The sequence below is a fragment of the Puma concolor genome, chromosome C1, assembly GCF_028749965.1.
Source record: "Puma concolor isolate L17-30 chromosome C1, mPumCon1.1.hap2, whole genome shotgun sequence".
NCBI lineage: Eukaryota > Metazoa > Chordata > Mammalia > Carnivora > Felidae > Puma > Puma concolor.
The window spans coordinates 173580781-173599376 of NC_141674.1; the positions used below are offsets into that span (position 1 = coordinate 173580781).

General features: G+C 35.8%; 1 protein-coding gene across 1 annotated transcript in view; it reads left to right on the forward strand.

Annotated features, from left to right (window-relative positions):
* ZNF804A (zinc finger protein 804A) overlaps positions 1-18476 on the forward strand; it is a 286887-nt gene extending 268411 nt beyond the window's left edge. The window contains exons 3-4 of the mRNA XM_086719104.1: positions 12600-12730; positions 14755-18476. Of these exons, the coding sequence (XP_086575230.1) occupies positions 12600-12730; positions 14755-18010 (3387 nt within the window). The 3' untranslated portion in view covers positions 18011-18476. The remainder of the gene's footprint in view (positions 1-12599; positions 12731-14754) is intronic.
* The last annotated feature ends 120 nt before the right edge of the window (positions 18477-18596 follow it).

Genomic DNA, 18596 nt, shown 5'->3' on the forward strand with positions numbered 1-18596 from the left:
GTTAAAACAAATTAGTTCTTTTATAATTATCTACTGAGAGTATTAATACTGAGAGTATTAATAATTTATACAAAAATGAGCAAAATAAAATATTATATGCATTCTTTATACATTTATTTTTTAATTTCTTAAAACATATATATAGGAACCATTGCTGCAAAACAAACATATGAATCAAATTGAAAAATTCAGACAAATGAAATATAATATTGATTTTCTAAAATATAAGATCTAGGGGTGCCTGGGTGACTCAGTCGGTTAAGCGTCTGACTTCGGCTCAAGTCATGATCTCATGGTTCATGATTTCGGGCCCCACATCAGGCTCTGTGCTGACTGCTCAGGGCCTGGAGCCTGCTTCTGATTCTGTGTCTCCCTCCCCTCAGCTCTTCCCCTGTTCACACTCTGTCTCTCTCTCAAAAATAAAGATTTTTTAAAAAATTTAAAAAAAAGATCTAAGTTCATCTAGAGGTGCCTGGGTGGCTCAGTCAGTTAAGCATCCAACTCTTGGTTTCGGCTCAGGTCATGATCTCATGATTTGTGAGTTTGATCCCTTCATCGGGCTCCACACTGTCAGTGCTTGGGATTCTCTCTCTCTGCCCTTCCCCTGCTCGTTCTCTCTCTTTCTCTTAACATAAATAAATAAACTTAAAACAAATCTAAGTTCATTCTAAAATGTCGTCTATCTCTACAAATTTACTTAACATCTCTGTGTTACACAAATGAAATGTCATATTTATTAATAAAAAACATACAAATCTATACATTTAAGCTAACCTAAATCAAAATATTTCTGATATTTGTTTCTTTAAATATTATGTCAGTTGGTTAATTACTATTTTTGAGAAAGAGTTTTTGTCCAAGTTTATAAGATAAAGTAGGCTTTGGTCCAATGAACTCAGTCTCAAATGAGATCTACACACAATAGGTGGAATTCTACTTTTAATTTCACAGTTAGAACAAGGAAGAGAAAGAAACTGATATTTATTTAGTGGAGGAAAGTAAATGTGCTTTACCTAGGTGTTTTTGTTTCCTTTTTACAAATGGAGACAAAATCACTAAAGATCACACAGACAACAAATGGTGAGGTCTAATTCAATCTCTTGAAATATTCCCAAACTCATAATTTTTCCATGATAAATACTGCCTTCCTAGATACTTGATATTAGTAACATAGGTTTGGGGGGGGATAATATTAACAAGATATCACCACAGAAATTAAATGTAGAGTTTGGGCAATTTCTTGATAAATCTACAACTCCACTTTGTTTGGGATGGTAATGTGCTCAACTAAATACTAAAAGTCCATCCTCCTGGAGTTATACCACATATTCACTTTAAAAATACAGGCTATCATCTCACACCAGGCTTTTTCTCCCCAGCTGGGATCTTTATATTCCCACAGCAGTTTTGTAGCTCTGTCCTTCGGCATTCCAAGTTACAATTTAGTTGGTGAGAGAGAGGATCAAATGGGTAGATATGTGAGCCACTGTGGCTTAGATGCCCCATCTCACAAATTAGGAATTATTCTGTCTTGCAAAAGTTTCCATGGGTATAACTACCATGGTTCTGGCAAGAGACAAACCTAGTTTTGTCTGGGAGGGCACCAGTTGATGGCTTCTTATCAAGTGTTAATAACTCCTTCACATTCTTCTCAGCCCAGACACAATTTGCCAAACAGAAATTATTTTCAATCAGAGGCAAAATTGCCTAATAACACAATTGATATCTACCTTTATTACATGTCTAAGAAACACAGCTATAAAGTTACATCAAAGTAAATTCCTCCATAGGATAGAAAATGTTTGCTAATCCTTCATGTATAATTTCTTCATTATATGCTAAGTAATCAGTCACTTGTAATTACATATATAAATATTTTTGAGTGCAAGAAAAATAAAAAGTAAAAGGATACATATATATAATATAATATTATGTAATATAATATAATATAATATAATAATAATAATATTGTATTTTCCACAGTTTTGACTATTGCCCTATATATTATTTTCCACTATATTTATACCAAAGAGATGATAAAAATATTAATCCACAAATATTTCATGTTGTTAAAAATCACATATGTAAAAAATCACCAGTTTGATGTTATTATTTTTATCGGGTTATATTGATTTACTTGTGCATGTTGAGAGAGCTTAGAAATATTTAGACCAATGTAGTTATTTATCGAACCATAAATATGAGCATATGATGAAAGGATCCACATACTGGTAATTTTTGTTTCAGTTTTGAAATATATATAATTTTAATATTTCAAATATAATTTTAAAAATCTCTCCTCAAAATAAAAGTAAAGTGTACTAATAAGAAAAAAATGGGAAAACACCATATAGTGGAAAATAAAAGTACAATTCTTTTGATTTTATGTTACAAAGTGAAACATCATTAACATGTTGCCTATTTTCTGGCATTTTTACTCTAGATGCAGATATAGTTGATTATATTGTAAGTTATTAGCATGTTATTTTTAAAAATAGCAAAATACATCAATATCCTACTATTTTGCAGTTCTTATTGGTGATAGCTGCATGATATTTCCTTTTAAAATCAAACCATAATTTTTAACTATTCTTCAACTTCGGGTCCCTCAAGTTGTTTGCGTAGTTTTAAATATAAGTGTCAATATTTCTTATACGAGTTTACATGGCTTTCCTTGCACTACCAAAGATCTGATTGAGATTTTTGTTAGTAAATTTCCAAAGCCTCCTATTGTATGAGGAAATTAATCATTGCCATCCTGGGCCAATTCAATTTGACAAGCATTCATGAGTACTTACAATGCACGAGACACTTCTGATTCAGCACTTAAGAAAATGAACTGAATAGTTGGAAAATCAGTTGTAGACATAACACATACAGATTGCAAAGACTTTTATATTAGAACTAGAATGACTTTTTTGTCCACAAAGAGAAACTTGAGTTAATGGAATCTGAAGAATGAGAGGCCTTGGGGAAAGATATTGTTCAGATCTGATATGCCATTAAAAGATTAGATGCTTTTAAAGCTTCCATGAGAAATGTCCAAATGATACACATTCATGATAGTAATGGGAAAAGAAATTTTAAAAAGAGTCTTCCACAGGTTCACTCAGCATAATGCCATTGATTAAATAATGACTGGAAGGAAATTACACAATGAAGTGTGATACCATTCGCTTGAACATCTTAACTTCCTCTGAAGAAATACATTTGCTAATATTCTAATAGTACCTACTGCATTGTGTCTTCCAAGAGAGCCAAATTGATTCAGGAAATAGAGATGGTGATTGAGTTGTAATTCTTTGAGGGTATCACTTCTCTGTAAGATAGAAATCATACTTAGATTTTTCAAAAGCCATTGAAAATAGTTCTTGGTAGAAACTACTCTTGGCAATTCAAAAGAAATTTGAAACTGGAAACAGTAATAGTGGGTGATATATTAACTTACTAAGAAATATGAAACTAGAAAAAGAAGTATTAGAGTAACTCAAAACAGTAATGGATTTACTTATAGAAGGGAAACCACCTAACAAGGCAATTCTTCTTATTGTTCTAAATATATGTTACTTAGTACCACCTAAATCCAGCTTAAATGATGACACTGAAAGCATTGATCTTAGAATGTAAAAATTGGAAAGAATTTTAGATATCATCAGCATCTTCATCTGTAGAGACAAAGGTCTGAGTATATGAAGTGAATTATCCAGTCACACATCTACTAAGTGGGTATGTAAGTTAAGGTTATATTCAGCTGCAGGTAACAGAAAACTCAAATAAGCTGGCTTTTTTTTTTCTTTTTTGTTCTCCAAAACTACATAGGTAATCTGTCCAAGGATGATACAGTAATTCAATGATGCTATTAGGAAACAGGAATATTTATTTATTTATTATTTATTATTTATTATTTATTTATTTATTTATTTGCTCTGCTGTCTTTAGCATCTAGATCTTCTCTGCCAAAAGAAGGGATCTCCTATATTCCAGACATAATTTTCCTTACCCTCTTTGTGGGGTGGCAGTCTGTTTTCCCCTGGATCATAAGGATATATTTGCTAGTGGGTCACTAGAGGTAATATTGAGTGGTGCCATCCCTATTTCTACCACTTGATTTTTAACCTTTTAATATGGTTATGCGGGGAACAGCACCATATATAGGAACTTGATTCACAGCATATATAGCCACCTAGATAATGTTGCCCCAGTGCCACAAGGTATTGCCATCCAGCCAGAGCTGTGACTGAGTATTCAATAGGCCGTTCTGCCACTGTATCAAACCAGCTACTTCAGGATGATGGGGAACACAATAAAATCAGAATTACATGAACATAGGCCCATTGTCACACTTTATTTGCTGTGAGGTGAGTTCCTTGATCAAAAACAATGCTGGGTGGAATACCATGATAGTGAATAAGGCATCTTATAAGTCTATGGCCTGTAGTCTTGGCAGAAGCATCGCATGGAAGAATGAGAGGTCCATATCCAGAGTAAGCATGTATTCCAGGGAGAACAAAATACTGCCATTTTCATGAAGGAAGCTGTCCCAATTTAATCAATTGGCTTAAATTGATTAAATTGAACTGGCTGATCACTCCTGGGAATGGTGCCATATTGGGGGCTCTGTGTTTTTTGTTTATTTGTTTTGTTTCAACTTTTTATGTATTTAAAAAATTTTTAATGGAAATAAAGTTGACATACAATATTATATTAGTTTCAGGTATGAAAACAATGATTTGACATTATAAAATGATCATCATAAGTCTAGTTACCATCTGTCACCACAAAGTTATTACAATATTATTGATAATATTCCCTATGTAGTACTTTATATCCTCATGACTTATTTGTTTTATAACTGAAAGTTTGTACCTCTTAATCTCCTTTATCTACTTTTTCCCATTATCTCCTCCACCTCCCCTCTGGTAACAACCAGTCTGTACTCTGTATTAATGAGTGTGTTTCTGTTTTGTTTTCTTTGTCCATTTGTTTTGGCTCAGTACTGATTTGTTGCTGGCAGATTGGGCCCTCAGCAATAGCTACAGAGAGTCATCCTTGAGGAAAAGGTTCCATGTTGCTGAGCCCATGCATAACAACCATCCCTGCCACCATGGCCATTCTGTTCCTGAGCTCATGGGACAGTGACAGGGGTGGCTGAGGAAAGAGACTATCTTGTATCCACAGAACAGGTTATCCTATCTAAATAATTATAAAAATCCTCTTCTGTTGAGATGACCCTTTGTAGAACATTCTTGTGGGACACAAACATCTTTTTTAGTCCATTCAGAGGAATTTAGCCACATATCTCTTCCCCCAGACCTCCTTGTCACTAATTTTCTAATTTTGTGCTTTCCAAGTTTCTAACCATCCAGCTAACCCATGGGCCACAACACATGAATCAGTATATCTCTTCTGGCCATTTCTCCTCCCAACCAAAATGAACAACCAGCTTCACCGCTCAAAACTCTCTCTTTTGGGAGGATTTCATCACTGCCCTTCAGAGATGTCCCAGAGGAAAGCTGTAGTGTTGCTCTGTCCACTTTTGGATGGTGCCTGCATACAGTGCAGAACTGTCTGGAAACTGGGTCTGAGTTTTCTCCTTCTCTATCATCTGTCACTTGCCTAATGTTGTGGATCCGGTTATTCTTTATCCCACCCTTTACAAACTTGCAGCTAAGGAATGTCAGCACTAACATGCAGCTAAGAGCAGTAATTGAAACAAAATAATCTGCAATTCACTGGTACTTTTACTCTGACTATTCTGTCTATGTGAAAAGAACAAAAATCTTTACTCAAATATCACCTTCTCAATGAGGAGACACATCTTCTAGGGGAGAACACACCCTGAGTTCACCCCAGTGAGTCTTCCCTTGCATATGGATGAAAACTGTGATTTGTTTCTAACTTATAAAATGTGAAAAAAAAAGTGATGTGATGTCACTCCATTAATTAAGCTGCTTTATATAGATTGTATGATATAAGATTCAATCTTAGCAGAATGGAGAGACTGCTGATGGTGAAGAAACTGCAATGTTGCATTGCTGCAATGTTGCAATGGCTTGTGCATGTATTACAGGCAAGAAACCGCTGGCAGCTCCAGTTGCGGAGAGTGGCCCTGGCTATCTGCGAGTAGTCCTACCTCCACAAGGAAGTGAATTCTACCAACAGGTTCCCGGAAGCTTGGGAGATGATTTTTCCCAAGACAAGCTTGCAGCTGAGAATACGGCCTGGCCAACACTGGTTGTGTGAAGCATAGGCCTATGATAAATGTGTGCCATTTTAAGCTGTTACATTTATGGTCATTGTTAAACAGAAATAGCAACCTGGGGCACCTTGGTGGCTCAGTCGGTTAGGCATCCGACTTCAGCTCAGGTCATGATCCCACAGTCTGTGAGTTCGAGCCCCGCGTCAGGCTGTGTGCTGACAGCTCAGATCCTGGAGCCTGCTTCAGATTCTGTGTCTTCCTCTCTGCCCCTCCCCTGCTCATGCTCTGTCTCTGTCTCAAAATTAAATAAAAACATTAAAAGTTTAAAAAGAAAGAAAGGAAGGAAGAAAGGAAGGAAGAAAGAAAGAAAGAAAGAGCAAACTAACCTAATAGAAAACCTGCTTTCGTCACTGTATTTGATATCGGTATCCTCGCCCTCGCCACATACACTCTTGGTTCAACTTTCCTCCACCATGATCTTCATGCTCTACTAAAGCATAAGGCGAACTTATTTGATTGTTGTAATGTCTCTCTTTCTCAAGTATTGTCAAAACATCGAGAAACAAACAGGATTTCATTCTTCTGTGTCCCATATGTATAGACTATGCTTAGAATAACAGCTGACACATAATGTACACTCAATTAATAATTTCTGAGAGATAAGTGGATATATGCACCTCAACCCAACCCAAATAGTTAGACAGCTTGAAAAACAAATAGCCAAGTAAATATAGGAGATAAATCATAGGTAATGTTCCAAAAAATCTGTCGCAGACTTTGAGTCTGGAGGTCTCTCTTGTCCAGCAAGAGAGCAGATGCAGAATTGAATACAAGAGAGGCTAACATCTGGGAGGAGACAAGAGCCCTGAGTAAGGGTCCTTGCTCCATGTTTATTAGGATCAGAAGGGTTACAAACATGATGGAATGCAGAAAGAGACAATGAAATAGTGATTAATTCATGTATGTGAGAAAAAAGGGGTTTTGAAGCTATGTGGTGTTAGGGGTTTGGGTCAATACAAAACAAAATCCTGATGCCAAAAACAGATGGCTGTTTACAGCAGGCACCAGGCTGTTTATCTTAACTTGCCTAGGGGATAAGACAGAGCAAGATGCTACCTCAGGGTCAACAAAGCAGCACCTTTCTTTTGCTGATTAGCGCTGGGCAATTTCACCCTGCTGCAGAGGTCTATTGCCCTGTTTGCCTGTTAACCTATTCTGGAAGCTTCCGCCATGTGAAAGCAGCTTTATGCTTTTGTAATATGCTGGGGTGCTTTTGCCCTGTTTACATAATCTTAGATGCTTTCATCCTGTGGCTTCCTATTCCTGTGCCTTTATTCAATGCTGGGGGTGTTTCGCCCGGTTTACTTAATCTCGGAAGCTTTAGTCCTAAACCTTGTTAACCCATTGGTGCAAGCTCAAGGAATTTCCCCACAGAACTTATTCCCCACAGAAATCCTGATTCCAGTCCTGGAATTTCATGTGATTCTGGACCAGTTTCTAAAATCTGCTTAGCTTCAGTTTTGTCTTCTCTAAATATGGATCATAATGGTAGCCTTGTTTGCATATATGTTTATTTTCAGAACTAAACAATGTAACATACACAGTATTGCTTAATAAATTTTAAGGAACAATATTAATTCTAAATGAAATATAGGTGGCTAATATGTATACAAAAATATTCTAGCATTCTTAATAAAAGAATTATAGGCAAAACATTAATGATATATCACATATTGCCTATTAATTAAACAAATTAAGAATGATGCTACCCAGTATTGGATTATGATATATACTCTCATATACTGTTGGGAGGAATACAAGTATGGTTTAAAGTTAAGAATAGCAGTTTGAAAAACCTCAAAAAGGGCAAATACATATCTTTTATTCCAGCAGTTTTGTTTGTGTGGGAATGTATCTTTTGGGTATAATTAGACAAATGTACAAAATATGAGAATATTCATGAAAGTTTGGTTTGCAATTATAAAACAGTTTAATTTACCTAAATGCTAAGCACAAACTGATGAGTTATCTAAATGGTTATCTCTGTCCCTCTCTCTCTTTCTCTATCAAGCTTTCTCACATTGTTTAAGGCTTTGCCAGTCTCTGAAAACATCATCACTAAGTTGAGACCAGGATCATCATAACTTTCCCAACCATCCAACTACATGAGTTTCCTGTGACCATATCTGAGGATCAATGACCTATGTGATTGTGACATTTTGGTTCTTAATAGACTAATAGAAGTAAAACAGTGAAAGGTAGAGTAGACCCTCTGAGATAGTATAACCAAATGCTGTTGATTCTTTTTGTTTTTCCATTGTCTACTTGTATATTTCCAAAATATAAATTGAATAATATGCCATTATATACTGTAATTTGTTTTGTAATACTGTAGCTAGACCATATCTTCCCACAAATTCTTTTTAACATTCTTCTAATTTTCTAATTCTTGCTGACTGTCATCCCTATCTTGACATTTAACACTAAGAATTTGTTTTGAATGACTGCCAATAAATTGTTCAGAAAGCTTTTGAAATAGCATTGATATTTCCATAAGTCTCCCAGGTATTATCTTGTACATTTCTTTGTGTGGAACTTGAACTTAAGTTTTCTTTTCATTTGGCATTCTCAAAAGAATTTACTTGGTTTCTATTATTTACCTTTCAAAATTATTCTGCTAGATATAAAATATGATGTAGGACTTCATTTTTGCTGCAGAAAAATACAAGAAAGGATATAATGGCTGATAAATTCCAGCTTAAACTAACCAAAGTATTTGGCCAGGCCTATAAGCTCTGCAGCTAAAGAGACCACCAATATTAGTCAAGCTCGTTTACCTTATCAAGCTCCTGATACCTTGATATCAGGAAGTGTGTCACTGCGAGAATTATGTGTACATAGAGGGAGAGTGACATCAGTAGGAACACTTGAATGTAGCGTGGTGCTTCTTAACAACCTCTACAAGATTAAAGCAACATTTACATTGTAAATATACACAGTTCTCTAAATGCACATCCGAAGTCTGATTCCAGCCATGTCAATCACTCAGTTATTCACAGAAAATATAACAGTACTGGCATTTGATAATTGATGGACTCCTTGATATTTAACTATGCTAATGGAAACAAGTTAATTCAAATCATAATGGCTAATTTGAAACAGTATAGTGAAATTCTTGACATTTCATATACTTGCTTTAGAAGAGCTTTGTTTTTTGTTAGAAGCACTGTACTTTTAACTTAGCTTTCTAATATATATATATACACACACATATATATAATGTGTATAATAGAAATTAATTTATATCCTAAAGATTTTGTTAAAAATGGTCAAGTCTAACTTTCTTGTTTATTGTCTCTAGTTTCCCAAGGGATCTGGTAGGACATAAAATTAGCCCTATTTGTTAAAATACCATTATTTATAAATAATTAAAAAATTATTTGAACATTAGTTCTTACATTGGTATTTCAACATCTTTTTGCTTTCTTTGGCACTTTGATTCTTTTAAATGTTTATTTTAGAGAACTTGACTTTTATTTTCTTTCAAATTCTCTGTTAGCATCCACCTCCTAGCACCCAAACCCTCTTGATTGAATGCCTCTTTCTTACAATGGCAGGTAGTATTTTCAGTAAAGGTAATGCATATCCTTTTAGGCCACTCAATTCTGCACATCGAATAAGTCACCAATTCGACTTTTTCCTCCCTACTGCAACTACCTTAGGAAAGACTCTTAATGTTTCTTACCTAGACCATTGTAATATCCTACTTACGCATGTCTTTCTCTTTAATCTTGTTCCATGGCAAAATCTCATGCATACTGATGCCAAATGATTCTTGAAAAAATGAAAATTCCATTGTAACACTGCATTGTTTAAAATCCTTCAGTGTTTCCTCCAATCACATTCCACAATATGATAGGCAGGTTTGGTTTGGTTAGACCTTGTAATTCATCATTTCTCATCATTTCCACACATACAATCTGCTCTAACCATACTTGTCTCTACCTGCATTTCATTTTTAGAATATGCATGCTCCTATTGCTACATTTACACAAAACTTTCCTGAAATATTCTCTTACTTCCAACATCTGTCCCTTCTTCTTCATGCTTTTTTATATCCTTGAAGACCCACATCAGATGTCACTTTTCTCAGGTAACCTTCTTGGGATTTTTTGGGCACCCCAGTTCCGCCCTTATATTGCACAATAAAATAACTCAACCAATAACTGCTGTTATCTTTTCCTATCTGTGTTCTTTTTTCTGCAAAATCCAAATACACATACACTCAAATACACTTACCCACACAGTTACAGACATACAGACATAAACCAGAGAAAGGTAAAAACATTTTCTTTAATCTTTTTTAAAAAACCCTAGCCTTTAAACAGAATGGCTGTTTTTACTGCTCAATAATTGTCTATTGATTAAGTCTTGATATGACTTCAAAGTTTTAGGAAATAGAGATGTCCAAGACTATAAATACCTAAAACTTAGAGCTAAAACTTCCTCGGCCTATTATACTCTAATTCTAGATCTTTTTTTATGATCAATAATAATGTAATGCATATTATAAAAATGTAGCTACTTTTAATAGTCGCACCAAAACAATGATATGAAAGTTTTATTTTCTTTAAAATACTTGTATAATTTAGATGTTTATGACATGATCTACCTTTTATCTAAATTTAACTCTAAATAGTTTTCTTCACAGATATGTCAGTCAAAGAAGCATTCTCAAAAATATCATCTACATTATTTCAAAAGAATTATTCTGGAATAATCTTATATATATATGTATATATACACACCTCATATAAATCTCATCAGTTAAAATAGTAGAGACTATCTGAAGCTTAAGCTATCATACCATGTAGGTGAAATTAAGTAGGCATAATGCAAGATCGTTTGGGATCCAACATTATTTCATCAGTATGACTAACTTTTTTTGAGGTGGGAAAATTCCTACTTTGGAGAATCTGATTCACATATAAATTAACAAATATTTATTAAGCAGGTATTGTATATACCAAGCATTGTTCCAAGCCCCTGGAATATGTCAATGTACACGTATAAGGCATTTATTAAGATTTTATTCAATCACTTAATAAAAATGTGATTAGTGTATATTTTATTCTCTTAGTGTCCTACTGGAAGACTCTGACATATCACAATGCATAACACCATGAGCATTCATAAGAAAAAAATAGTACTTTATAAAAATTTAAGTGTATTTATTGAGAGAGAGAGAGAGAGAGAGAGAGACAATCCCAAGCTGCCTCCCCACAACATGGAGCCCAATGCAGGCCTTGAACACAGGAACTGTGAGATCATGACCTGAGCCGAAGTCAGACACTTAACCAACTGAGCCACCCAGGTGCCCCAGAAAAAATAGTAATTTAATTATTTTTTAAAAATGTTTATTTATTTATTTTTGAGAGCGAGAGAGCAGGGGAGGGGCAGAGAGAGAGAGGTAGATAGAGAATCCCAGGCAGGTTCTGTGCTGTCAGTGCAGTGCCTGACATGGAGCTCTAACCCACAAACCATGAGGTCATAACCTGAGCTGAGATCAAGAGCTGGATGCTTACCCAATTGAGCCACCCAGGCGCCCCAGTACTTTAATTATTTTTAATAACCATACACTGTCTCTGTGGAAGACTATAGTGAAAATATTTGGGGCAAAGGACCACTTTGGTGTCTCTTAAATCATGCCACATACATGGCTATTTATTGATTCTATTCAAGTTGACATGCTTTTCCCGGCCAAAACTTTTCAATCCAAAAACTGACCCCCTTTAATACAGATGAAAATATGCCCGATGTAAAAAGAATTTCGAAAAGAGCACTATTTATTTTCTTCCCAAATCTTGAATTATTTGGGAAATAGGCCTGATATTTGAGGGGAGGGATTGTTTTAAAGCATATTAGTAGAGATTATTTGCCTTATGGATTAACATAAAACATTTATTCTTAGAAAATATGGAAAGGACCAGATACTTTTCTAATATATAGCACATCAAAATGATGATACTTATTATATATAACTGAAATATACAATCTAGTTAAATTTGTTTGAAAATTAGGAGTTTACAAGACTCTAGTACTTGATGTGAATTAGGCACAGAATTAGGCACCTTAGCAGAAAATAGTAAGAAAAATGAAAATTTTCAATTCCAATTTATATAAAGCTTAGATATATCTTTGATATAATGTAATAATATGCTTTGGTATTTTCACAGGCCAAAGATACAAAAAATATTTTTGCTAGAAATGAGTTGTCACAAATGTCTTTTCCTTAGATGAGGTAAAAAATAATGTACTGGAAAATTCCAACAGTAACAATAGTAACTTTAACATTGCCATAGAGCCAAATACTATTAATCATTTCCATATTTCTTAATAGAGGCTCAAAGAACTGAAACAAAGGGAATTTGCTCGAAATGTAGCATCTAAATCCAGGAAAGATGAAAGAAAACAGGAAAAGGCACTCCAACGCCTGCACAAGCTGGCCGAGCTAAGAAAGGAAACTGTGTGGTGAGTGTGCAATAAAAGCTTAACTTTTCTTAAAACATGATGACCAAAGGAAAAAAAAAAAGACATAGAAATAAAGGGCGCAAATCTATTTATTTCTGTACCCAGAATAAGGCACTCACATTTTCATGGCTTTCTGTGAGCTGTAAACAGTAACTTGAATTTGAATTTAATGCAAACACCTGTTTAATATACATTTCAATAAAAAGGCAACATTCCTATAATTTTAGTTTTCAAGAAAATTAATTTCACATTGCTCTGCTATTTACACTTAGTTGAAACCTCTTCTGTTTCTTGGTGGAAATTCAAAATATTTGATTGAAGAAGAGAACAAAGCACCATCTCATGACCTTTATTATAAAAGGAGTTTTAAGAGAAAATTATTTATAATTGAAAATTTGGAGGACTTTTATTTGAAAGTATCTTTTATTTAAAAAAAATAAAGATCATGAAGGCCCTGTGAACTGCAGAGGCAGCTCAAAATTAGTTTCATTGTGAATAAACAGTAATAACTGTTAGAAGTTCAAAGCTCTTACACTTTGACCTGCTTCTCCAGTGTGTAGTTATAATGTTATAATTCAGAATTTACAATACAGGACAGGGAACTGTCATAAAAAGAAGACAACTTTTTAGAGTGTTCTCTCCCTCCACCCCAAAACAAATAGGCCCCTCTTTTTTTGTTTAAAACAAAACTATTTCATAGCAAATCTATTTTATGCTGAATATAGTGTTGGGGAATATATTGGTATATCATAACATTCTTTGGAATGTCAAATTTGAAAAACTCAAAATAAAATTTAATGTATTTTTAATCCTCTAGGGAACTATCAAAGACCAATATAACTGCTATTCAGTCATACCAACAGATATTTTTTTCTCTGTGTGGCAGTAAGTGAAAAATTATAGAACTTCAAGTTAATGTTATAGAGAACCATAGGGCCCATGCAATTAAATGTCCTAGAAGTAGCATTTGCAAATGTAAATTCTGAAACATTTAGAGAACTAGAGTTAATAATAAGATATGTATAAAAAAAGAGCAAAACTTCTTATCTAAATTACTTTCCTCAGTAATAGTACTTATTTCGTATTACACACACACGCACACACACACACTTTTCCTATTAATTTGAGGCCTCTAAAGATGTGCAGTGAAACAATCCATTGTGTTAGAGATTCAATAAAGAAAACATTCAACTAAAAATATTGGGGGACACTTGGAACTTCTAAGAAACTAAATTTAATAGAATGGAAAATTCTGCACAGCATGACTCTCTTTGGGTAAAGATGATATTTAGGTAACTCCTTGTTTATATGCCACACAGTACAGTTCTTTTAAGAAAAACTCACTATTTATGGTGTCCTGCAATGCCAAATAAATAGAAATTGCATCTTAAGTAAATAGTCTTTTGTCCTACACTTACTATTATATTATATTATTTACAACTTCAGGGTAATTTTTTTTAAATATTAAGAATAGCAATTCTAAATAAAATTCTAAAGCCAGTATTATCTCAGTTAATTTTGCATGGCAGGACTCTACTTGGCCTGGTGTAGACTCTTAGTGAACATTGATTGAATTGAATTGTTGAACCGAATTCCCAGCCCTTCTGAAGTTATAATTTTTTAAAGCTGTCTTCATATTCTCCATGTAGTATTAACGATGTTAAGTATTTGTAAATTTAGATAACTTTAGAGATTCTACAATATTCCAAAATATCACTGAGGAGGCCATGGGATAAAGAACCTTGGTCAGGAAGCACTGGTTGAGAACATAGGAATGTCCTTGACATTGCTGTTAATAGTTATAGAAATAACTTCAAGACAGCTTCTCCAAGTTATCCCAAACAATAATCAGTAACTAAATGCAACTGTAGCACTATGAAAGAGAACCTTACGAAATGAAAGTAATTCTCCTATACAGATCTTAAAATTTGAAAAAGAAATCTTATAATGATGTGTCTGAAATGGGGTGTTTGAATATTTTTCTTCAGAAGTGTCCTATCTAATATGTACTTTTCTGTTTCTAGTGCTCCTGGAAGTGGCCCCATGTTCAAGTCAACAACTGTTACTGTGAAAGAAAATTGTGATGAAATTTCCCAAAGAGTTGCTGTGGATTCAGTTAATAACCAGGAAGATTTCAAATATACTTTGATTCATAGTGAAGAGAATACTAAAGATGTTACCACTGTTGCTGAAGATCCAGAAAGTGCAAATAATTATACAGCAAAAAATAACCAACTTGGGGATCAAGCCCAAGGAATTCACAGACACAAAATTGGCTTTTCTTTTGCATTTCCAAAGAAAGCAGCAGTGAAGCTGGAGTCCTCAGCTGCAGCCTTCTCTGAATACAATGATGATGCCTCTGTGGAAAAAGGATTTAGCAGAAAAAGTAGATTTGTCCCTGGTACTTGTCATCTTCAACTATCTTCACCAACAGATGTGCTTTTGAGTTCTGAGGAGAAAGCTAACTCTTTTCATCCACCAGAAGGAATGTGCACTGAGAAAGAAACTGCTCAAACTCAAGAGATGAAAGAAGTTTCTAGTGAAAAAGATACATTTTTATTACCTTCATTTTGCCAGTTTCAACTCCCTTTATCTTCGGATGCAGATAATTGCCAAAATTCAATCCCATTAGCAGATCAAATACCACTGGGCAGTGTTATTATTAATGAAGGCATACCTATGAGTGATAACAGTTCCGAATTGTTAGGAAATAAATCCACAGTTCTCGATATAGCTAATGAATGCATATCTTTGCAAGCTATCACAGAGGAAAATGTTAAGGACCATGATACATCTATAGTTGAAGCTGACAATAAAAATTATGGTCCTGAGATGTTGGCCCCTTCAAATTCTGAAAAGGAAAATATAACTTTCCATAAAAAAAAAGATTTATATAAAAGACCATGTGAACCATTTGTACCCGTACTTAACAAAGATGGAACCACAATTCTTCAGTGGCCATCAGAAATGCTGATTTATACATCGACTCAGCCATCAATTTCCTATAGCTGTAACCCTCTTTGTTTTGACTTCAAGTCCACTAAATTAAACAACAATCTAGATAAGAATAAACTGCCGATAAATGGTCTTTCTTCTCAGCAGAAGGGAGAAGACATTTGCAAGAGACCAGTTTCAGAATGCAAGGACACACCTATTGTAGGACTCACTGATTATGACACTGGGGGCAGCAGAAATCAATGCACCCAGGTCATTCCTTTTTTGGTTGGTGGTACTCTTTCCAATACCTGTAATTCTGGAAAAAATGGGAATATGGGTCAGAGGTATAAAAATATTTCCTGTAGGATCAGAAACACAAAAAAATACAATTTTACTAAATGTCAAATGAAACAGGGCACTCTAGATGAGAAATATCACAAAATAAGATTGAAAGATACTCATGAACACTGGTTCCATAAAAGTAGAAGGAAGAAAAGAAGAAAAAAGTTATGTCAGCACCATCATGGGGAGAAAACCAAAGAGTCGGAAATTCACTTCCAAATGGAAACGGAAAACAGTTACACTGATATAACTAGGAAGAATCTACTGGAAACAATTTCAGAAAAGCAGTATTTAGCTGCAGGGCAATTATTAGACTCACAACAATTACCTGATAAAAGGCCCAAACCATCAACCATATACTTAAGTGAAAATGAAGAAATGTGTAAAGCTCAAAACACTGAAAATGATAGCAATGACGCTAACAGTTCTAAAAACCACTGTACAAAGAGCTCAGTTGTTTTCAGTGAACAATCCAATCCAACAGTGATACAGTCTGGAAAACATAATTTAACTTACTCCAGAACTTACTGTAGTTGGAAAGCCAAAATATCCGGCTGTAGTCAGGATCACAGATGCCTAGTTCTTCAAAACGACATGAGCTGCCTGAGCCAGAACCAGGCTGTTAAAAGAGGTTATAATTCTCTCATTAATGAATCAGAAAGATTCCATCGAAAACGTAGACAACATTCATATTCTTATTCTTCGGATGAAAGTTTAAATCGACAGAATTATTTACCAGAAGAATTCTTGAGGCCCCCACGTGCTTCCGCTCCCTGCAAGCCTAAAAGGAAACGGAGGAGAAAAAGAAGCAGATTCCACATCGGGTTTGAAGCTTTGGAACTCAAAGAGAACACAGATCATCCCAAGAAGGGCAATTCTTCCTTATGTCACCAGGAGGAGTTAGTAAGTGAAGACAAAACAGGGGACATAAAACCACAAGAAGTTGCGAATGCTGAGAAGAACTCAGAAGAAGCAGAGGGAGAAGAAAACCAGGCGACTTTGCCCCTGGGCGGTCCCCTTCCTCCTGAAGCCTGTGGTGAGGCTGCGCAATCAGTGCTGGAGACACCTTCTGGGGACTCGAGGGACATCTCCCACCCACGCGCCACCTCTGTCTACCACGTAGCCAGTGCCGCAACAAAAGAAGAAATTGGCAATACCTTGCTGCAACAGAAAGAAAGAGGTGAGGGTATAAATATTCATGAAAAGCAAATTCCTTTCAAGGTGCCTAATACCGACAGGAACTTCAGACAGTCGCAACCGAAATCGTACCTCTGCCATTACGAACTGGCAGAGGCCCTTCCACAAGGAAAGGTGAACGAGGCCTCGACCGAGTGGCTGCGTTTCAATTCGGGAATCCTTAACACACAGCCACCATTACCGTTCAAGGAAGCACATGTCAGCGGTCACACCTTCGTAACGACGGAGCAAATCCTGGCTCCATTAGCTCTGCCGGATCAGGCGCTGCTGATCCCCATAGAAAACCACGATAAATTCAGAAATCTGCCTTGTGAGGTCTACCAGCACATCCTCCCGCCCAACATGCTGGCCAACAAGGTCAAGTTTACTTTTGCTCCGGCCGCCCTCCCCCCGCCCAGCCCGCCTCTGCAGCCTCTGCAGCCTCTGCCTCTGCAGCAGCCCTTCTGTTCTACCTCTGTAACCACTCTGCACCACGCGGTTCTGCAGCAGCACGCGGCGGCGGCCGCCGCCGCCGCCGCCGCTGCGGCCGCAGGAACCTTCAAAGTGCTTCAGCCCCACCAACAGTTTCTTTCCCACGCCCCAGCTCTCACCAGAACAGCGTTACCTCAGATCTCAGTGGGACCGGTCGGACCAAGGCTTTGTCCTGGGAACCAGCCAACTTTTGTGGCTCCTCCTCAGATGCCAATCATTCCAGCGTCCGTTCTTCATCCTAGCCATCTGGCTTTCCCACCTTTACCCCATGCCCTCTTCCCTTCACTGCTTGCCCCACACCCTACTGTCATCCCACTGCAACCCCTGTTCTAGTCCTCGCCATGAAAGGGAGAGAAAATGTTCACGTGAAACCTATTGCTATCTGCGTCAACGCTCATCTAAGTGGATAATTGCCTATTGAAATGGTGGAAATAAACTAGCCAAACTATGGCCTCATTGATAGGAAATCATTTACTGTAAGTGTAATGATGCAAATAAATTATTAAGTTTCTGATATATAATATTATTAAGGCACTGAATAGTTTGAAAACCAATACAATATACGCTGTACATTAAAATGGTGTCTTAAGAGTATGTATAATGTACATAAGATATATTTATAGTACTGTAATTTATGTTGTAAAGTATGTTCCTTGGTTTTTTTTAAATCTTTGTGTATTTGCACCTATTTAATGTTTAGACAAAGCTGATGGCACTACGTTTTGTACCATGTTCCTTGAAACTGTAAATTCAGTGAAATATATCTCTTGCAATAAATTTTTGTTAAGTATTTAAGTAACTCAAACTTTGTTTTAGTTCGTTTTCGCTGTTTTGGGAATGTACAGTAACAGTAGGTTTTGGATTTACATTGTTTCTTCTGTCCATTGGCATCTCTGAACCTCAGAGGCTCAAGAGAATA